We start from the raw sequence: 24,368 nt of genomic DNA, 5'->3' as shown, positions 1-24,368 counted from the left end.
ACTTTTACTTAAAGGGATATTTCACTTTCAAAAAAACTTTTGGTCATTTTATGGTCTACTCAGGGTTTTGTGAACCCCCCAGACAGTTTTTAAGTTGCTTGATTCAGTATTTAGATATTTGATATTCATTTTGCCAGCCACGCCCCCTTCCTATACAAACCCATTGTAACTTCAAACTCTATTTTTTACCCGTTTAACCATCAAAAACACCCGTCCTTGGTTCTGGTGACTCACCCTGCCCTCCTAATGCATGAGAGGGCCGTGTTTTTTTGATAACTTTTTTCATTTATTTTTAATATTTTTTTTTCGGAAAATAAAAAAATTAAATACAAAAAATATATATTAAAAATAAATGAAAAAATGTATCAAAAAAACACGGCCCTCTCATGCATTAGGAGGGCAGGGTGAGTCACCAGAACCAAGGACGGGTGTTTTTGATGGTTAAACGGGTTAAAAATTGAGTTTGAAGTTATAATGGGTTTGTATAGGAAGGGGGCGTGGCTGATAAAATGAATATCAAATATCTAAATACTGAATCAAGCAACTTAAAAACTGTCTGGGGGGTTCACAAGGGCCTGAGTAGACCATAAAATGACCAAAAGTTTTTTTGAAAGTGAAATATCCCTTTAAGTAAAGAAATGGCAGTACTTTTTCCACCACTGCATAACACTTACTTTTACTCTTTTCTCCCTCATCTAATGATCCCACCGGTCAGATCGGACTTCACAGCTTCACAGCCAGTTTGACAAGACAAGGTAAGGCAAGTTTATTTGTACAACACAATAATTATTTGATATCGCTATTTCAACAAGACAATTCAAAATGCTATATCCAAAAACATATAGAGCATTTTAACACATTATAAAATTACATTTGAATACAATTTAAAAAATATTATTGAGGAATTAAATAGGAATAAGCCAAAATAAAATGTTTACATATGACAATACAATTCAGGGGGTCAGCTCATAATTCCGACATCCCATTATTCCGACCATTAGGTTAGTATGAGGTTAGGGTTAGGGTTAGCGATAGAGTTAATTACAATGGGGCCAGGGGGCCCGCTCAGACAGAGACAACATTATGCCAAATCTTATTATACCTGTAATGTTTAAACACTGTGCTGAATAACAAACTACACAAGGAGTGTCAGCTACATCATAGGGGTTGGGGGACCTATAACACAGCATAAGAGACATTCATGTAGATACACAGTGTGGACCTTTTATAGGTGACACTACAGTGAACTGAACAGTTTCCATTTGAACATGACAGGACAACAGTGAACTGAACAGTATGGACTACATGTTGACATGAAACAACAAACAGAAGAACCACAGCTTACAAGTTAATGTAAGGTAAGTGTTTATCCCATTAAAACCGGGAAAGTGTCTGTGTCATTCTATACTTTGGCTATTCAAAAATAGCAGATATACAAGTTCATAGTGCGTCACTTCGTGCCACACTATGAACTTGTAGATCTGCTGTTTTTGAGAAATGTTTGCAAATCTTTGAATATATAAATGTTTCAAAGTGAACACGTTTAACTCCAATCTTTGCTACTGGGGGGTCCCTGGAACAAAATATTTTGAGATGGGGTCAGCGGCCAAATACATCATACATCATTTTGGGGGTTCTTGACATGAACAGTTTGAGAACCACTGATATAGCAAAATATATTTTTTCAGAAAACGTTTTTTTCTCAGTATAACCATAATGGGTTATACTAGAACCACTTGGTTCACACCAAAACACTTCTCAATTCGGTTTTCTGCTTCTTCCCCTTCCCCACTCTTCCCCTTCCTCTCTCATTGTGATCGTTATTATATGAAAAAACAGTGAAAGACAGAACAGAGTTATCTAATGTTGACATGTGGTATACAGTAAGTTGGTTTACAACTGTCCACTCTACAAGAGTCACCTTGGCTAACTGCGTGTCAACCGGCACACACGTGCACACGCGCACAGACACACACACACACACACCCCGACACACCCCGACACACACACACACACACACACACACACACACACACACACACACACACACACACACACACACACACACACACACACACACACACACACACACACACACACACACACACACACACACACACACACACACACACACACACACACACACACACTTCCCGGTCTGAGCTCTGCTCTGTTTACTGTAAATAACGGGACTTTATAGGGGAAGTTGGATGGAGGGAAGTTATCTTTGGGGCAGAGGTGGGCAGCATTTATTTACAGAGGGCCATACTGACTTCGATAAAGTGTGTGAGGGGCCACACATTGTACAATTGAAACTTGAAACACATAGTGCTGAATTATGTTCAAACTGCTTGAATTTGGCAGACATGCCAGACTATCTTTACAATAAGGTCCTTGCTTTCACAACAACAATTTTCAGTATACAAAATTATCTTTTTTTTTTCTTCCCAGCTTCACTGTACTGTATCACTCTGTACTCTGTAGGTGAAGGTTACAATGAAAAGATTACTGACATAAAACAATCCACGTCAATGTTGTATCAACTTTTAAATGAGCCTATAAATTTAGACAGTATCTTATCTTAACTGATATGCACCACTCCAAAGGTCACTGAGAAAACACATTGTATTATGTTATAATACATAGTCTCCGCCAGGCCGAAGGCATGGCGAGAGAGTATGTTTTGCACCCTGTCCGTTCGTCCGTGTGTCCGTCCGTCCGTGTGTCCATCTGTCTGTGAACAACTAATCTCCGGCACCGTTTGGCCCGCTCGCTGCGAAACTGTGCACACACTCTCCCTGAATGCCAATTCAGAACCTCTGCCCCAAATGTTTCACTTGGGCCTGTTATAGCGCCACCAGGAGGCCAATTTGTGCGAAACACATTTTTTTATATTACTCCTACAGATTTTAACCAAACGTCACGCAAATCGGTACACAGTCAGTATCTGAGTAGTCATGTGACCAACACGGATCGGTCCGATTTTCCATATTCCATCCTGATTGGCTAAGATTGGCTTCCAAAGTTTGCAGCATTAGTTCGTTTTGAACAAAATGCCTCAAATCATGAACGCATCATGCGGTTTCCGTGACATTGTGCACGCACATTCCCTGACAGAAATACCACTTAAAAATGTTCAAATCAGCCTCATGGTGGCGCTATAACAGGCCGATTTGTGTTTTTACCTATAACTGCACCGATCTGCGTTTACACGCACTCTCCCTAGAGGCCAAGGAAAAACCTTTGACATGCTTTTTCACATTTGCCTTTTAGAGCGCCACCAGGAGGCTGACTTTTGTAAAACAGATTTTTTGCTATTACTCATTCAGATTCTCTCCATAAATCACGCAAATCGGTACACAGTATCTCTATAGCCATGTGATCAAGATGGAAGTGTCCGATATTTCATATTCCATCCTAATTGGCTAACATTGGCTTCCAAAGTTTGCTGAATAGGTCCGTTTGAACAAAATGCCTCAAATCATGAACGCAACGTGCGATTTCTGTGAAATTCTGCACACACATTTCCACTAGGCCAAGGAAGAAATGCCACCCTTTTCACATTGGCCTGTTATAGCGCCACCAGCAGGTCTAATTTAGCAAAACACATTTTTCGAACAAAATGCCTGAAATCATGAATACAGTGTCAGATTGCCGTTCAAGGCTTAAGAAGAAATGGCGCCTCTTTTCACATTGGCTTATTATAGCGGCACCAGGAGGCCACAATAACCTACCTGACCTGGCGGAGACCTGTGGTCCGAGGAGCACTTTTTCTAGTTTGATTTTGATTTGATTGTCCTATTTTGTCTCATCTGTTTATGAAAGTAGGTAGCTGATATATTGCACTTTTACTTTAGCGCTAGGTATACTCTTAGTTGCTTGTTTTAGAAGAGAATGCACTTAATACTTCTGATAAGTAGTTTCGTTCCCTACCTGCTAAATGACTGTAATGTAATGTAATGTAATGTAATGGATGAGAGGGGAAAATGCATCACTGTAAGCATTTGATTAAATATAACATTAACGATGAAGGAACACTTTTCTTTATACTCATCAATTCATTTCCTCTCTCTCTCTCTCTCTCTCTATCTCTCTCTCTCTCTCTCTGGCTCTGTACTTTTTACTCCACCAAAATGTTTGAAAACTTTAGTAACTATAGTTACTTTATAGATTTTGATTATTATTACAAAACATACATTAACCACTTCAGCCCTATTTAAACTTTGGCTATTTTCTAAAGATTTTTATGAATGTTAATGTATAAATACATATGATAACTTGTGAAACGGGGTATTTTGCATAATGAGAACCTTTACTTTTGGTGCTTATATACTAAGTATATTTTGATGCCAATACTTTTGTACTTTACTCAAGTAAATTTTGAATTCTTGGAAGTATTTCTACATCGTGGAATTGATACTTTTACTTAAGTAAAGAAATGGCAGTACTTTTTCCACCACTGCATAACACTTACTTTTACTCTTTTCTCCCTCATCTAATGATCCCACCGGTCAGATCGGACTTCACAGCTTCACAGCCAGTTTGACAAGACAAGGTAAGGCAAGTTTATTTGTATAACACAATAATTATTTGATATCGCTATTTCAACAAGACAATTCAAAATGCTATATCCAAAAACATATAGAGCATTAAAACACATTATAAAATTACATTTGAATACAATTTAAAAATATTATTGAGGAATTAAATAGGAATAAGCCAAAATAAAATGTTTACATATGACAATACAATTCAGGGGGTCAGCTCATAATTCCGACACCCCATTATTCCGACCATTAGGTTAGTATGAGGTTAGGGTTAGGGTTAGCGATAGAGTTAATTACAATGAGGCCAGGGGCCAGGGGGCCCGCTCAGACAGAGACAACATTATGCCAAATCTTATTATACCTGTAATGTTTAAACACTGTGCTGAATAACAAACTACACAAGGAGTGTCAGCTACATCATAGGGGTTGGGGGACCTATAACACAGCATAAGAGACATTCATGTAGATACACAGTGTGGACCTTTTATAGGTGACACTACAGTGAACTGAACAGTTTCCATTTGAACATGACAGGACAACAGTGAACTGAACAGTATGGACTACATGTTGACATGAAACAACAAACAGAAGAACCACAGCTTACAAGTTAATGTAAGGTAAGTGTTTATCCCATTAAAACCGGGAAAGTGTCTGTGTCATTCTATACTTTGGCTATTCAAAAATAGCAGATATACAAGTTCATAGTGCGTCACTTCGTGCCACACTATGAACTTGTAGATCTGCTGTTTTTGAGAAATGTTTGCAAATCTTTGAATATATAAATGTTTCAAAGTGAACACGTTTAACTCCAATCTTTGCTACTGGGGGGTCCCTGGAACAAAATATTTTGAGATGGGGGTCAGCGGCCAAATACATCATACATCATTTTGGGGGTTCTTGACATGAAAAGTTTGAGAACCACTGATATAGCAAAATATTTTTTTTCAGAAAACGTTTTTTCTCAGTATAACCATAATGGGTTATACTAGAACCACTTGGTTCACACCAAAACACTTCTCAATTCGGTTTTCTGCTTCTTCCCCTTCCCCACTCTTCCCCTTCCTCTCTCATTGTGATGGTTATTATATGAAAAAACAGTGAAAGACAGAACAGAGTTATCTAATGTTGACATGTGGTATACAGTAAGTTGGTTTACAACTGTCCACTCTACAAGAGTCACCTTGGCTAACTGCGTGTCAACCGGCACACACGTGCACGCGCGCACAGACACACACACACACACACCCCGACACACCCCGACACACACCCCGACACACACACACACACACACACACACACACACACACACACACACACACACACACACACACACACACACACACACACACACACACACACACACACACACACACACACACACACACTTACACTTCCCGGTCTGAGCTCTACTCTGTTTACTGTAAATAACGGGACTTTATAGGGGAAGTTGGATGGAGGGAAGTTATCTTTGGGGCAGAGGTGGGCAGCATTTATTTACAGAGGGCCATACTGACTTCGATAAAGTGTGTGAGGGGCCACACATTGTACAATTGAATTGAAACTTGAAACACGTAGTGCTGAATTATGTTCAAACTGCTTGAATTTGGCAGACATGCCAGACTATCTTTACAATAAGGTCCTTGCTTTCACAACAACAATTTTCAGTATACAAAATTATCTTTTTTTTTCTTCCCAGCTTCACTGTACTGTATCACTCTGTACTCTGTAGGTGAAGGTTACAATGAAAAGATTACTGACATAAAACAATCCACGTCAATGTTGTATCAACTTTTTAATGAGCCTATAAATTTAGACAGTATCTTATCTTAACTGATATGCACCACTCCAAAGGTCACTGAGAAAACACATTGTATTATGTTATAATACATAGTCTCCGCCAGGCCGAAGGCATGGCGAGAGAGTATGTTTTGCACCCTGTCCGTTCGTCCGTGTGTCCGTCCGTCCGTGTGTCCATCTGTCTGTGAACAACTAATCTCCGGCACCGTTTGGCCCGCTCGCTGCGAAACTGTGCACACACTCTCCCTGAATGCCAATTCAGAACCTCTGCCCCAAATGTTTCACTTGGGCCTGTTATAGCGCCACCAGGAGGCCAATTTGTGCGAAACACATTTTTTTATATTACTCCTACAGATTTTAACCAAACGTCACGCAAATCGGTACACAGTCAGTATCTGAGTAGTCATGTGATCAACACGGATCGGTCCGATTTTCCATATTCCATCCTGATTGGCTAAGATTGGCTTCCAAAGTTTGCAGCATTAGTTCGTTTTGAACAAAATGCCTCAAATCACGAACGCAGCATGCGGTTTCCGTGACATTGTGCACGCACATTCCCTGACAGAAATACCACTTAAAAATGTTCAAATCAGCCTCATGGTGGCGCTATAACAGGCCGATTTGTGTTTTTACCTATAACTGCACCGATCTGCGTTTACACGCACTCTCCCTAGAGGCCAAGGAAAAACCTTTGACATGCTTTTTCACATTTGCCTTTTAGAGCGCCACCAGGAGGCTGACTTTTGTAAAACAGATTTTTTGCTATTACTCATTCAGATTCTCTCCATAAATCACGCAAATCGGTACACAGTATCTCTATAGCCATGTGATCAAGATGGAAGTGTCCGATATTTCATATTCCATCCTAATTGGCTAACATTGGCTTCCAAAGTTTGCTGAATAGGTCCGTTTGAACAAAATGCCTCAAATCATGAACGCAACGTGCGATTTCTGTGAAATTCTGCACACACATTTCCACTAGGCCAAGGAAGAAATGCCACCCTTTTCACATTGGCCTGTTATAGCGCCACCAGCAGGTCTAATTTAGCAAAACACATTTTTCGAACAAAATGCCTGAAATCATGAATACAGTGTCAGATTGCCGTTCAAGGCTTAAGAAGAAATGGCGCCTCTTTTCACATTGGCTTATTATAGCGGCACCAGGATGCCACAATAACCTACCTGACCTGGCGGAGACCTGTGCTCCGAGGAGCACTTTTTCTAGTTTGATTTTGATTTGATTGTCCTATTTTGTCTCATCTGTTTATGAAAGTAGGTAGCTGATATATTGCACTTTTACTTTAGCACTAGGTATACTCTTAGTTGCTTGTTTTAGAAGAGAATGCACTTAATACTTCTGATAAGTAGTTTCGTTCCCTACCTGCTAAATGACTGTAATGTAATGTAATGTAATGTAATGGATGAGAGGGGAAAATGCATCACTGTAAGCATTTGATTAAATATAACATTAACGATGAAGGAACACTTTTCTTTATACTCATCAATTCATTTCCTCTCTCTCTCTCTCTCTCTATCTCTCTCTCTCTCTCTCTCTGGCTCTGTACTTTTTACTCCACCAAAATGTTTGAAAACTTTAGTAACTATAGTTACTTCATAGATTTTGATTATTATTACAAAACATACATTAACCACTTCAGCCCTAATTAAACGTTGGCTATTTTCTAAAGATTTTTTTTATAAATGTTGATGTTCAAATACATAGAACTTGTGAAACAGGATATTTTGCAAAATGAGAACCTTTACTTTTGGTGCTTATATACTAAGTATATTTTGATGCCAATACTTTTGTACTTTTACTCAAGTAAATTTTTAATACTTGGAAGTATTTCTACATCGTGGAATTGATACTTTTACTTAAGTAAAGAAATGGCAGTACTTTTTCCACCACTGCATAACACTTACTTTTACTCTTTTCTCCCTCATCTAATGATCCCACCGGTCAGATCGGACTTCACAGCTTCACAGCCAGTTTGACAAGACAAGGTAAGGCAAGTTTATTTGTACAACACAATAATTATTTGATATCGCTATTTCAACAAGACAATTCAAAATGCTATATCCAAAAACATATAGAGCATTTTAACACATTATAAAATTACATTTGAATACAATTTAAAAAATATTATTGAGGAATTAAATAGGAATAAGCCAAAATAAAATGTTTACATATGACAATACAATTCAGGGGGTCAGCTCATAATTCCGACATCCCATTATTCCGACCATTAGGTTAGTATGAGGTTAGGGTTAGCGATAGAGTTAATTACAATGGGGCCAGGGGCCAGGGGGCCCGCTCAGACAGAGACAACATTATGCCAAATCTTATTATACCTGTAATGTTTAAACACTGTGCTGAATAACAAACTACACAAGGAGTGTCAGCTACATCATAGGGGTTGGGGGACCTATAACACAGCATAAGAGACATTCATGTAGATACACAGTGTGGACCTTTTATAGGTGACACTACAGTGAACTGAACAGTTTCCATTTGAACATGACAGGACAACAGTGAACTGAACAGTATGGACTACATGTTGACATGAAACAACAAACAGAAGAACCACAGCTTACAAGTTAATGTAAGGTAAGTGTTTATCCCATTAAAACCGGGAAAGTGTCTGTGTCATTCTATACTTTGGCTATTCAAAAATAGCAGATATACAAGTTCATAGTGCGTCACTTCGTGCCACACTATGAACTTGTAGATCTGCTGTTTTTGAGAAATGTTTGCAAATCTTTGAATATATAAATGTTTCAAAGTGAACACGTTTAACTCCAATCTTTGCTACTGGGGGGTCCCTGGAACAAAATATTTTGAGATGGGGTCAGCGGCCAAATACATCATACATCATTTTGGGGGTTCTTGACATGAACAGTTTGAGAACCACTGATATAGCAAAATATATTTTTTCAGAAAACGTTTTTTTCTCAGTATAACCATAATGGGTTATACTAGAACCACTTGGTTCACACCAAAACACTTCTCAATTCGGTTTTCTGCTTCTTCCCCTTCCCCACTTTTCCCCTTCCTCTCTCATTGTGATGGTTATTATATGAAAAAACAGTGAAAGACAGAACAGAGTTATCTAATGTTGACATGTGGTATACAGTAAGTTGGTTTACAACTGTCCACTCTACAAGAGTCACCTTGGCTAACTGCGTGTCAACCGGCACACACGTGCACGCGCGCATAGACACACACACACCCCGACACACCCCGACACACACCCCGAGACACACACACACACACACACACACACACACACACACACACACACACACACACACACACACACACACACACACACACACACACACACACACACACACACACACACACACACACACACTTCCCGGTCTGAGCTCTGCTCTGTTTACTGTAAATAACGGGACTTTATAGGGGAAGTTGGATGGAGGGAAGTTATCTTTGGGGCAGAGGTGGGCAGCATTTATTTACAGAGGGCCATACTGACTTCGATAAAGTGTGTGAGGGGCCACACATTGTACAATTGAAACTTGAAACACATAGTGCTGAATTATGTTCAAACTGCTTGAATTTGGCAGACATGCCAGACTATCTTTACAATAAGGTCCTTGCTTTCACAACAACAATTTTCAGTATACAAAATTATCTTTTTTTTTTCTTCCCAGCTTCACTGTACTGTATCACTCTGTACTCTGTAGGTGAAGATTACAATGAAAAGATTACTGACATAAAACAATCCACGTCAATGTTGTATCAACTTTTAAATGAGCCTATAAATTTAGACAGTATCTTATCTTAACTGATATGCACCACTCCAAAGGTCACTGAGAAAACACATTGTATTATGTTATAATACATAGTCTCCGCCAGGCCGAAGGCATGGCGAGAGAGTATGTTTTGCACCCTGTCCGTTCGTCCGTGTGTCCGTCCGTCCGTGTGTCCATCTGTCTGTGAACAACTAATCTCCGGCACCGTTTGGCCCGCTCGCTGCGAAACTGTGCACACACTCTCCCTGAATGCCAATTCAGAACCTCTGCCCCAAATGTTTCACTTGGGCCTGTTATAGCGCCACCAGGAGGCCAATTTGTGCGAAACACATTTTTTTATATTACTCCTACAGATTTTAACCAAACGTCACGCAAATCGGTACACAGTCAGTATCTGAGTAGTCATGTGATCAACACGGATCGGTCCGATTTTCCATATTCCATCCTGATTGGCTAAGATTGGCTTCCAAAGTTTGCAGCATTAGTTCGTTTTGAACAAAATGCCTCAAATCATGAACGCAGCATGCGGTTTCCGTGACATTGTGCACGCACATTCCCTGACAGAAATACCACTTAAAAATGTTCAAATCAGCCTCATGGTGGCGCTATAACAGGCCGATTTGTGTTTTTACCTATAACTGCACCGATCTGTGTTTACACGCACTCTCCCTAGAGGCCAAGGAAAAACCTTTGACATGCTTTTTCACATTTGCCTTTTAGAGCGCCACCAGGAGGCTGACTTTTGTAAAACAGATTTTTTGCTATTACTCATTCAGATTCTCTCCATAAATCACGCAAATCGGTACACAGTATCTCTATAGCCATGTGATCAAGATGGAAGTGTCCGATATTTCATATTCCATCCTAATTGGCTAACATTGGCTTCCAAAGTTTGCTGAATAGGTCCGTTTGAACAAAATGCCTCAAATCATGAACGCAACGTGCGATTTCTGTGAAATTCTGCACACACATTTCCACTAGGCCAAGGAAGAAATGCCACCCTTTTCACATTGGCCTGTTATAGCGCCACCAGCAGGTCTAATTTAGCAAAACACATTTTTCGAACAAAATGCCTGAAATCATGAATACAGTGTCAGATTGCCGTTCAAGGCTTAAGAAGAAATGGCGCCTCTTTTCACATTGGCTTATTATAGCGGCACCAGGAGGCCACAATAACCTACCTGACCTGGCGGAGACCTGTGGTCCGAGGAGCACTTTTTCTAGTTTGATTTTGATTTGATTGTCCTATTTTGTCTCATCTGTTTATGAAAGTAGGTAGCTGATATATTGCACTTTTACTTTAGCGCTAGGTATACTCTTAGTTGCTTGTTTTAGAAGAGAATGCACTTAATACTTCTGATAAGTAGTTTCGTTCCCTACCTGCTAAATGACTGTAATGTAATGTAATGTAATGTAATGGATGAGAGGGGAAAATGCATCACTGTAAGCATTTGATTAAATATAACATTAACGATGAAGGAACACTTTTCTTTATACTCATCAATTCATTTCCTCTCTCTCTCTCTCTCTCTCTATCTCTCTCTCTCTCTCTCTGGCTCTGTACTTTTTACTCCACCAAAATGTTTGAAAACTTTAGTAACTATAGTTACTTTATAGATTTTGATTATTATTACAAAACATACATTAACCACTTCAGCCCTATTTAAACTTTGGCTATTTTCTAAAGATTTTTATGAATGTTAATGTATAAATACATATGATAACTTGTGAAACGGGGTATTTTGCATAATGAGAACCTTTACTTTTGGTGCTTATATACTAAGTATATTTTGATGCCAATGCTTTTGTACTTTACTCAAGTAAATTTTGAATACTTGGAAGTATTTCTACATCGTGGAATTGATACTTTTACTTAAGTAAAGAAATGGCAGTACTTTTTCCACCACTGCATAACACTTACTTTTACTCTTTTCTCCCTCATCTAATGATCCCACCGGTCAGATCGGACTTCACAGCTTCACAGCCAGTTTGACAAGACAAGGTAAGGCAAGTTTATTTGTATAACACAATAATTATTTGATATCGCCATTTCAACAAGACAATTCAAAATGCTATATCCAAAAACATATAGAGCATTAAAACACATTATAAAATTACATTTGAATACAATTTAAAAATATTATTGAGGAATTAAATAGGAATAAGCCAAAATAAAATGTTTACATATGACAATACAATTCAGGGGGTCAGCTCATAATTCCGACACCCCATTATTCCGACCATTAGGTTAGTATGAGGTTAGGGTTAGGGTTAGCGATAGAGTTAATTACAATGAGGCCAGGGGCCAGGGGGCCCGCTCAGACAGAGACAACATTATGCCAAATCTTATTATACCTGTAATGTTTAAACACTGTGCTGAATAACAAACTACACAAGGAGTGTCAGCTACATCATAGGGGTTGGGGGACCTATAACACAGCATAAGAGACATTCATGTAGATACACAGTGTGGACCTTTTATAGGTGACACTACAGTGAACTGAACAGTTTCCATTTGAACATGACAGGACAACAGTGAACTGAACAGTATGGACTACATGTTGACATGAAACAACAAACAGAAGAACCACAGCTTACAAGTTAATGTAAGGTAAGTGTTTATCCCATTAAAACCGGGAAAGTGTCTGTGTCATTCTATACTTTGGCTATTCAAAAATAGCAGATATACAAGTTCATAGTGCGTCACTTCGTGCCACACTATGAACTTGTAGATCTGCTGTTTTTAAGAAATATTTGCAAATCTTTGAATATATAAATGTTTCAAAGTGAACACGTTTAACTCCAATCTTTGCTACTGGGGGGGTCCCTGGAACAAAATATTTTGAGATGGGGTCAGCGGCCAAATACATCATACATACATCATTTTGGGGGTTCTTGACATGAAAAGTTTGAGAACCACTGATATAGCAAAATATATTTTTTCAGAAAACGTTTTTTTCTCAGTTTAACCATAATGGGTTATACTAGAACCACTTGGTTCACACCAAAACACTTCTCAATTCGGCTTTCTGCTTCTTCCCCTTCCCCACTCTTCCCCTTCCTCTCTCATTGTGGTGGTTATGATATGAAAAAACAATCAAAGACAATGTCCACTCTACAAGGGTCACCTTGGCTTACCGCGTGTCAACCGGCACACACACACACACACACACACACACACACACACACACACACACACACACACACACACACACACACACACACACACACACACTCTGCTCTGTTTACTGTAAATCACGGGACTTTATAGGGGAAGTTGGATGGAGGGAAGTTATCTTTGGGGCAGAAGTGGGCAGCATTTATTTACAGGGCCATACTGACTTCGATAAAGTGTGTGAGGGGCCACCCATTGTACAATTGAATTGAAACTTCAAACACATAGTGCTGAATTATGTTAAAACTGCATGAATTTGGCAGACATGCCAGACTATCTTTACAATAAGGTCCTTGCAACAATTTTCAGTATACAAAAGTATCCTTTTTTGCCCCCAGCTTCACTGTACTGTATCATTAGTATCATGTACTCTGTAGGAGGAAGTTACAATGAAAAGATTACTGACATAAAACAATCCACGTCAATGTTGTATCAACTTTTAAATGAGCCTATAAATTTAGACAGTATCTTATCTTAACTGATATGCACCACTCCAAAGGTCACTGATAAAACACATTGCATTATGTTATAAATATGGACTCAAGGCAGACCGTTAAACTGTTACATTGTAAACATAAAACATTTGAGTACATATGGATGGAAGAATGCAGGTATGTACTCAAATGGTAAATATTAATTACTATTAATTTGGGTCGAGTTAAAAACCATTAACATACGGCAGCCTTTGAGAATGTAGATTCTATACATTCTAGAGGGCCATTTTCTTTTTCTTTGAGGACTTGGTGGGCCGAATTGAGATGGTCAAAGGGCTGGGTCCGGCCCCCGGGCCGTATGTTGCCCATGTGTGCTTTAGATTGTTTTTAGTCCTTTTGCATTTGTGAATGTCGTATTTTTCATGTAAAATAAATAGTTACACAGTCAATATAATTTTATCATAAAACATATAATGTCTCTTTCTTCTAAAGGAACTGTTGGACCAGTCAACATCTTAAATTCAACAACTTTGTTTAGTGAACAAAACATTATTTTAACCATGGTAGATTTTAATACAATAATCCAGCCACTGCTGTTGTTTTAGTTATAGTTTAAGTAATAGTTGACTAGTTATATTATAACTAAATATTATAACTAACACAACAGGATGGTTGTATCGTATGGTTTCCCTGCTCTTCTATTGAGACATTGTGTGGTTTGGTAGGACACCTACTGGTTGAATAGAGGTATTGCATATTGGATATGACGTCGATGATTGCCTCATACCAGGTTTAAAGTTAATATTTCTGATGTAATGTAATCACCCAAATTCCAAGTCTTTAAAAAAAACACTGCTACAGTCACGTTGTTTTGCAACCATACATTTATTATGTCACTTTTTTCACACCGTAAAGCTTTTCCCCCTGAAATTTAAACTTTTACTGGTGTAAAAAGTGGGTGAAATCTTATGTAGAGATGAATGTTTGTGTGCAACTGCATCCAGCATGATCTGTTTTCTGATCTAATGTATTGACTGTAACGTTGACATGTTTAATAAAGACCAAAAGATGAGTCAGTCTGTGGAGGCAGAGGAGGAGGGAACTGACAAACAGCACATCCATGGACGAGAGTCTCCAACACCCAGCTGTGTATCTATGAAAAGTGATGGGTCTAAATGTGAACCTCCTAGCTTCAGTGACAAACATGGACCTCCAGACTCAAAGTATGTATATCCTGAATATCCTCCTATCAATATACACAACACTATAACATGAAAAAACTCATATCAACATAAGTTATATGTGCAATTTCACCAAAAAACTACAAAAAAAACTAACCAAATAAACAACACAGTGTCTAATAACAGTGAAAAAAGCAAATTAAAAAGCCACGACCAAGATCAGTCACCAGATCAGTCACCAGACGCATGGACGTGTGTTTTCAGTTTAAAATGGTTAAAATGTAGTTTAAAGTTACAATAAGTTTGTAGGAATGGGGCGTGTCTGATAAAAAACAAATATAAAATATCAAATATATATTTGATATTTGTTTTTTATCAGACATGCCCCACTGTTGTCTGGGGTGCTCACAAAAGCCTGAGTAGTTAAAATCACCCATAAGTGTTTTAAAATGAAATATCCTTTAACTAATAATGTATTACACTTGGTTAAATTCACTATTAGTTAATGGTGAGGACCAGGAATTAATGATGAGTACATGATACATTTATGATGAATTGATGTATTGAGTTCATAATGAAATCATATTTAATTAAGGGTTAAAATTACGCGTATGAATTTGCATGCTCAAGTAAAGCGTGGTACCTATCTCTTATACTTGTATAATGGGACGTAATACACATGTATACACATTTTTATAATTCCGGACCTCTTTGCAGAGAGCAGAGTCTCCAACACCCAGTTGTGTGTTTATGAAGAGTGACTGGTCTAGACCAGGGGTCTTCAATAGGGGGTCCTCAGAGTTAATGCAGGGAGGGCCGCCAAATCTTTGTGTGATAGGATTTCTATCTTTTTTTACATGGACCACTTGAACCCTTTAGCATTCATATTCTGAGGGAAAGTTAGCCAAAAATAGCAGATCTACAAGCTCTCACACTGTGAGGTGTTGTGAGGCGTTGTGAGCTTATAGATCGGCTATTTTCGGCAAAGAGGTTTGGTGGGGAGGGAAAAAAGAGCAGACCAAGTACAGAGTGAAAGGTCAAGTTTACTTAGTATTGACGATTGAAGTGGTTAAATTAAAAACATTAACACAAATCCAACATGACTGTGCTGTCAAACAAGTCTATGAAACCATCTATGAAATCTATGAAGAGTTTAATCTGCAACACAATTTTATACAATATGTGGTGGGGTGGTCCCTGCTTCCTCTCTCTCTCAGCTAAGGGGTCCTTGACCTGAAAAATGTTGTACACGTCTTGTAGCACTGCTTTGAGCTGCATTTCATGTCATGAAAGGTGCTATACAAATAAAGTTTTTAAATGTATTATTTTTGGCAAAATTCAGGGTTCAAGTGGTTAATAATAAAAAAAAAACTCATATCACACAAAGATTTGACGGCCCCCCTGCATTAACTGTGAGGACCCCCTGTTGAAGACTCCTGCACTATGGGATATTTAGGATTATTATTGCACTACATTGTGTGTAAAATGATGAAACGCCGCCAGCCTGACTTCGGCTTGAGGCGCGGTGGAATCCCTTTAATAATGGTTAAAATGGAGTTTGACAATGGGTATAGGAAGGGGCCGTGTCTGTTAAAATGAATATCAAATATCCAAATACTGAATCAAGCAACTTAAAAGCTGTCCGGGGGTTAAACACAAAAGTCTAAGTAGACGTTAAAATTACCCCAAACATGTTTGAAAGTGAAATATCCCTTTAAGTATAATGAATTTAACTTAAAAGGGTTAAGATGATTACATTTTAATACAGTAAGTGCAGTATAACTATCAGAAATATATATTTCACAAAATAATGTATTGACAAATTACCAATTTCTGTACAAAGTCATATTGGTCTCAATATTTCTCACATTCAGCACTGCACTTCATTGATTGAAGTAAGGGTCACATGAATCACATGAGCATTCACAGATTAAAGGTTTTATTGTATTTTTTTATTTTTCATTATGAATTATGATTGGACTTGCAGTAATGAATGACTTGAGTCGATTTTGACGATGAGTTGATTTTACATGATTTAGGCTACATTTTTCATAATATATTTCTCTCTCACTCACTCGCACGTGCGTGCGTGACACACACACACACACACACACACACACACACACACACACACACACACACACACACACACACACACACACACACACACACACACACACACACACACACACACACACACACACACACACACACACAACCTGTCCCCAGGTTGCGGAGTTAAATCTATCTATCCATCCTTCCATCCATCCACACACTATGGAATATACGGTATATCTATCTATGCAACAAACTATGGGATATCTAGGATTATTTTTGTACTGCATTATTGTTACTATATTTAGCTTTTTCTATTCTTTTTTTGTTGCCGTTTTGCTTGTAGCTGTACTTAAGAGAAGCTGAAACCCAATTGTAATTTCCTATGCATGTCTGATGGGATGTATACAGGATCTTGAACAAACTCACTTTTCATTCACATGATAATTGTAGAAACATTTGTATGATTCCAGAAGTCTTTTCCTCAGACCAGAGTCTCCAACACCAAGCTGTGTGTCAATTAAGAGTGACCGGTCTAGAGTTATCCCGCCTTTCTTCACTGATGAACCTGGACCTCCAGACACAAAGTATGTGAATCCTCCATATACACAACGCTATAATCAGCCAATCAGCACAGGCCTATCTCTTATACTTGTATAATGGGACGTAAGAATTAATATAATAATTCATGTATGAGTTCATAATGAAATCATCATTAATTAAGGGTTAATTGTGCGTTTGAATTTGCATGCTCAAGTCAAGTGTGACCCCTATCTCTTATACTTTTATAATGGGACGTAACAATGAAGAATTTCGAACAATCTGACTTTCATTCACAGAATAATTGCAGAATATTTCTTTATGATTCCAGACCTCTTTACCAGAGAGCAGAGTCTCCAACACCCAGCTTTGTGTCTATGAAGAGTAACCGGTCTAGACATATTCCTCCTCTCTTCAGTAATGAACCTGAACCTCCAGACACAAAGTATGTGAATCTTACAATATAGACAACACTATAACATGACAAACTTATTTCATGCTCCAATCACTCATAACAGTGATATATGATCTGATCTCCAATCAGCACAGGCCTATTTATTTTACTTGTATAATGGGACCTAATAATTCATGTAATAATTAATGTATGCGTTCATAATGAAATCATCATTAAGGGTTAATTGTGCGTTTGAATGTGCATGCTCAAGTCAAGTGTGACCCCTATCTCTTATACTTTTATAATGGGACGTAAAAATGAAGAATTTCGAACAATCTGACTTTCATTCACAGAATAATTGTAGAATATTTCTTTATGATTCCAGACCTCTTTACCAGAGAGCAGAGTCTCCAACACCCAGCTGTGTGTCTATGAAGAGTGACCGGTCTAGACATATTCCTCCTCTCTTCAGTAATGAACCTGAACCTCCAGACACAAAGTATGTAAATCCTCCTGCAAAATATACAATATACATAACCAGGGCTGGACTTTCATCATTTTAGGGTCAAGGCCACTTGGCCTTTGGTGTTGTCCAACTTTTGAGGGCACAAAGGCCAATTACCAGGGCACGAAGGCCATCAAATAACACAATGATTTGAAATGGATATTTCACTTTCAAACATGGTTGGTGTCATTTTAACGTCTACTCTGGCTTTTGTGTTTCACCCCAGACAGTTTTTAAGTTGCTTGATTCAGTATTTAGATATTTGACATTCATTCATTCATTCATATGACAACATTTCCATATAAGGTTACATCATAGGGTTACAGATGACCTGACGAAGATGTAACCTTACATCGAAACGTTGCCGTTTTTGTTCTGTGCTTTGCACCCTGTAACCTAAATAAAAAAGGCTCAAATCGTCCGAGTTGCTCCAGAGCCAATTATTTATTCAGTTATACGTGTCCGCTCCTGAGACGCACCGGACTAGCCTGTAGTTCGGCTTGAGGCGTGGTGGGATATCCCTTTAATAATGGAAGGGGATATCTAAATACTGAATAAAGCAACTTAAAAACTGTCTGGGGTGAAACACAAAAGCCCAAGTAGAGTAGGTTAAGGATGATTACATTTTAATACAGTACAAGTGCAGTATAACTATCAGTAATATATAACCTCTTTATTTCTCAAAATAAGTCATATTGGTCTTAATATTTCTCACATTCAGCACTGCACTTCGCTGATTGAAGTTAGGGTCACATGAATGACATGAGCATTCACAGATTCAAGCTTTTGTTGTATTATTTTTATTTTCATTGAAGATGAATTGTGATTGGACTTGCAGTAATGACTACTTGATTATCATGATTTAGCCTAAACTATAGTATTTGTTAATTATTGCTTAACTTTATTTTCATTAATTTGGTTAGCCTAATACACATTAATATTATCCAACAAGGTTTTTATACATTTTTGGTGGATATACATTTTTGGGGAGAGGGAGAGAGCGACAAGACAGAGTGAGACGAGATAGCTAGAGCTGCTGTTTGTTTAACGTTAGCAGCTTAAATGAAACAATTGTAACAGACAAGAATTTTGACTGTAGCCTACCTGTATTGTATTGTATGTGGGTGTCACGAGTCCACGAGAGTGACATTATTATGTTTGAGGGGGAGCGCCGGGAGCGAGGTCCATACGTATGTCCAGAACTTCTCTTTGTCAAACTACGCGATTGATAATTGTAGAAACATTTGTATGATTCCAGAAGTCTTTTCCTCAGACCAGAGTCTCCAACACCAAGCTGTGTGTCAATTAAGAGTGACCGGTCTAGAGTTATCCCTCCTTTCTTCACTTATGAACCTGGACCTCCAGACACAACGTATGTGAATCCTCCATACAATAATACAACACTATAACATGACAAAATTATTTCATGCTTCAATCACTCATAACGGTGATATATGATCTGATCGCCAGTCAGTCTCTTTTACTTGTATAATGGGACGTAATGATTAGTATAATAATTAAAGATTTCATGACATTCATTTTCATTTATCTTTTTTTTTCTTTTCGTTTTGTTTTGTTTTATTACCTCAATTACACCCACAAAACCTGAACTTTGAACATTCAGTGGATTTTCTGTGGTCTGGGGTTTTCTGAATTATTAGGCTAAAAAGTTTAGGCTCTCCTCCTGATTTTTCAGTTAAAACATTTTAATACATGTTTGAAGGACCATGATAAAGACTTTTAATGTGTTGTAAAACTGAATGTCATGAAACCTTTAATGTATGAGTTCATAATGAAATCATCATTAATTAAAGGTTAATTGCTAGTTTGAATTTGTGACCAGTCTAGATGTATTCCTCCTCTTTTCAGTAATGAACCTGAACCTCCAGACACAAAGTATGTGAATCATCCTACAAAATATACACTATACACAACCAGGCCTGGAATTTCGTCATTTTAGGGGCACGGCCACTTGGTCTTTGTTGTCAGGGCACAAAGGCCAAATGCCAGGGCAGGAAGGCCATCAAATATAACAATGATTTTTAATAATAATAATAATAATGTTTATTGTCCCCAAGGGGAAAATTGTCTTCACAAGGTCTGTTCACAACAAAAACAACATAACAACAAAAACAACATATCACAAGACAAAGACATGAGGTAAAACCCTCCTATGGACGGGGCAGTTGGTTTAATGCCGCGATGGCTGAGGGGACAAAACTCCTGCTAAAACAAACCTTTTTCCACTTTAAGGTTCTGTATCTCCGACCAGATGGCATGAGGTAAAAGTAGCGATACAGGGGATGATCAGTGTCATTTGTTATTGAAAGTGTTAAGCGTGTGATGGCCTTATTGTTCATATCAGCAAGTGTGGGTATGGGAAGTGAGATGATTTTTGGAGGCAATCCGGGTGATACTGTAAAGTTTGTTCCTGTTAGGCATGGACAGTATGGTGAAAAAACATGCGGAACAATACAGTAAAACGGGCTGAATGATGCTTTTGTACAGTAATAGCAGAAGATGAGGGGCAACAGATAATGATCTTAACTTGCGGATCACATAAAGCCTTTGCTGAAAACGTTTATGGATAGATGTAATGCGTTGATCAAATCTAAGTCTGTCGTCCAGTGTGAGTCCAAGATATGTGAAACTGTCAACCTGTTCTACTGTTTTACCATGGATGAGGAGTGGGTTGAGTCCAGTTTGAGTTGTGTTAATGACCAGTTCTTTTGTTTTGTCCACATTCAACTCTAAGTAGTTGTCTGTGCACCACTGTGTGAAATGGGAGATGGTGTTATGGAAGTCCGTAATAGAGTTATTGTCATTGAGCAGTCCAAGAATGGCAGTGTCATCAGAGTATTTAAAGTATGTAATGTTGGTGGGTGAGGGGCTGAAACAGTCATTTGTGTATAGTGTGTAAAGGAAGGGGCTGAGAACACAGCCCTGAGGGGCACCTGTGTTTGTAATGACAGTTGATGAACATGATGAGCCTACTTTAACTGTTTGTGGTCTATTACTCAAAAAATTGTGAATCCAGTGGATGAGGAGTGGGTGGATGCTGAGGTGATGCAGTTTCTAGATTAAGTACACGGAAATAATGAATTTAACTTGAAGGTTAAGGATGATTTAATTTGAAAGAATATAATACAAGAATAGTATAACTATCTGTGAAATATAACCCATTTATTTCACAAAATAATGTATTGGTAAATTACCAATGTTTGTACAAAAGTCATAGACTATTGGTCTCAAAATTTGTCACATTCAGCCCTGGACTTCACTGACGGTAGGGGTCACATTAATCACATTAGATTCACAGATTATAGCCAGACAGGCTAAACCTGCACTAATTTGGGATTTAGGACTGTGCAAGGGGCGTTCCCCCGCAAAAGTTTTTGGGACACCTGCCTTACCCGCAAAACACCTGCACTACCTGTTACATTATGCATAGGTGTGGTTTGGGCGTACAATGATAAAACCAATCACCGTGCCAGATGCCATTGCCTTTTAGAGAGATTATCCCCAATGCAATCTTACGCTCTCCTATCTCCCTGTCTGCAGTGTTGCCAGGTCTGCTTATTATAAGCCACATTGGGCTTGTTTTTCTGTAAAGTTGCTTGTAAATAATGGTAGAACGGTTGTGAGCTTGTAGATAGACTATTTTCAAATAGCCAACATATAGATATACACATTGTTTAATGGCCGACATATATAGGTTTGAAGCGCTCACGTGGCCTATTATAGTCGCTTCTTTTGGGCGTGTTTTCATAGACCTGGTTCCTTATTCCTCTCGCAAATTCTGGCAACACAGCTCTTCAGCTCTGCAGCCGCACCATGGGGATTTAACATACACCCAACGTTTGGTTTCTAAGCTCTGGCCTTTGTTTGCCTTTAAAAAAAACACATTTGACAAACGTATCACCTATATTACTGATTAGAGAGAATTTAATATTGTTGTAATCAGTTAATTATTTCCTGCGTAATCGATGAATACAACTGAAGTGTGTAATTTGGAGAGCATATTGCATTGCGCGACGCACAAATTGTCTTCTTTGAATAGACTATCATCTTATATAAACACAATTGACACAAGGAATTGACACTCTCACTTCACAAAATTATAATCACAGAGATTTGTTGAGAATGAGGAGAGAGGGAGACCTCGAATGTTGTGCCACTGTGCGCCCTGGCTGTCTGTCCATTGCAGGCACGCCCTACCAAACCAAGTTGGCATTGTGAGTGGTTTTAGATTCCACTATGCGCTGTCCCAAGTGTGTGTGGTCAAAATAGCAATTTTGGGGATAATGCACTATATAAATAGTGGAGTCGGCATACTGAATAGCGGGTATGGCGGCCTCAAAATAGCATTTAGGGACAGTGCCAGCTCCCTTATCCCTAATTCACGGCTAATGGGCAGAAATTCACGGCTAGTGGGTCGTATAGCAGTGGCAAAAAAAGGGGCCCATATTATGTATTTTCCCCACAAGTTATTTTCATTCAAATGAAATGTGATTGAACTTGCACTAATAATGACTTCAGTTGATGTTTCACTATTTAAAATATAATATTTCTTAATTTTTTTAAATAATAATTCTTCCACCGACAGCGACAATATATCACTTGATGTTGAATATCAACCAGACAATGTGTCTACCGTATTGACAGGAAAATCAGCGTGGGCAGTGCAGGCAGGGGGCACCACGGCCACTGTGGCCGTAAGGCATGTAATTGTGGCCGCCGTGAAATTCCTGCCCTATAACACAACAAAGTGATCTCCTGCTAAGTTAAATGTGTAAAATTACTAAGAACAAGTAAGTCTAATAGCGTGTATATAGTGTGTGTGTCCTCCCTGTCCTTTTATAGCACCACCAGGAGGCCGACTTATGTAAAACATTTTTTTTTATATAAGCCTACTCCTTCAGATTTTATCCAAATATCACACAAATTGGTACACATGATCTCTATAGTCATGTGATCAAGACGGATCTGTCAGATTTGCCATCTTGATTGGCATTTAAAGTGTGCAGGAGTGCCTCCTTTTGACAAAATGCCTCAAATCATGAAAGCAGCGTCCGATTGCTGCAGAACTTTGCACACACATTCCCACTACGTTGAAGAACAAATGCCACCTTTTTCACGTTGCCCTGTTATAGCACCAAACATCACGCAAATTGGTACACATTACCTCTATAGTCATGTAATCAAGACGGATCTGTCCGATTTTTTATATTCCATCAACATTGCTGGCCCACAATAACCTACCTGACCTGGCGGAGACCTGTGCTCTGAGAAGCACTTATTCTAGTTTTATTTTATTTTATATAGCTGTACTTTGTACCCAATCATTGTATTTCCTTGTACATGTATAATGGGATGTAATAATGAATATAACATAATTAATGTATGAGTTCATTATTAAATAATCATTAATTAAGGGTTAATTGTGCGTATGAATTTGCACACTCAAGTGAAGTGTGAGCCTATCTCTTATACTTGACAAATGGGACGTAACAATGAATAATGAACAAACTGACTTTCATTCACACAATAATTGTAAACAAAAAAATTATGATTCCAATCTTTACCACAGACCAGAGTCTCCAACACCCAGCTGTGTCTCATTGCAGAGTGACCGGTCTAGAGTTATCCCTCCTCTCTTCAGTAATGAACCTGGACCTCCACACACACAGTATGTGAATCCTATACCATATGCAACACTTTAACACAACAAAATTATCTCATCAACACATGCTCACTCCCAAGACGGCAAGCGGGTGACGGCTTGGGCCGGATTTGACCGTGTCAACATGTGTCCCTGTGGGGATACCCGCAGGACCACATGTTGACTAGGGGGAACGTGAGATACAATTCTGTCCCTATCTGGACATAATCTCGAACCGCTCTGAGTCGGCTGAAGCGGACTTCGCAACACTTGGCACGGCGTCTCGCTCACCTAACGGCTC

General features: G+C 38.6%; 1 protein-coding gene across 1 annotated transcript in view; it reads left to right on the top strand.

The window, feature by feature from the left end:
• Positions 1-8,868: 8,868 nt before the first annotated feature.
• Positions 8,869-24,368, top strand: part of LOC311048612 (protein NLRC3-like) — a gene marked incomplete at its 3' end in the record, with an annotated part of 36,102 nt that continues 20,602 nt past the window's right edge. Inside the window, exons 1-7 of the mRNA XM_084061875.1 lie at positions 8,869-8,952; positions 12,084-12,123; positions 12,650-12,732; positions 14,791-14,953; positions 17,440-17,553; positions 17,838-17,951; positions 18,286-18,399. Coding sequence (XP_083918001.1) covers positions 14,799-14,953; positions 17,440-17,553; positions 17,838-17,951; positions 18,286-18,399 — 497 coding nt within the window. The 5' untranslated portion in view covers positions 8,869-8,952; positions 12,084-12,123; positions 12,650-12,732; positions 14,791-14,798. The remainder of the gene's footprint in view (positions 8,953-12,083; positions 12,124-12,649; positions 12,733-14,790; positions 14,954-17,439; positions 17,554-17,837; positions 17,952-18,285; positions 18,400-24,368) is intronic.

Source organism: Gymnoscopelus microlampas (assembly GCF_963454915.1).
Source record: "Gymnoscopelus microlampas genome assembly, chromosome: 7".
Classification (NCBI taxonomy): Eukaryota; Metazoa; Chordata; class Actinopteri; order Myctophiformes; family Myctophidae; genus Gymnoscopelus; species Gymnoscopelus microlampas.
The sequence above is the reverse complement of the archived record's forward strand: the minus strand, read 5'-3'. Positions and strand labels throughout refer to the sequence as shown.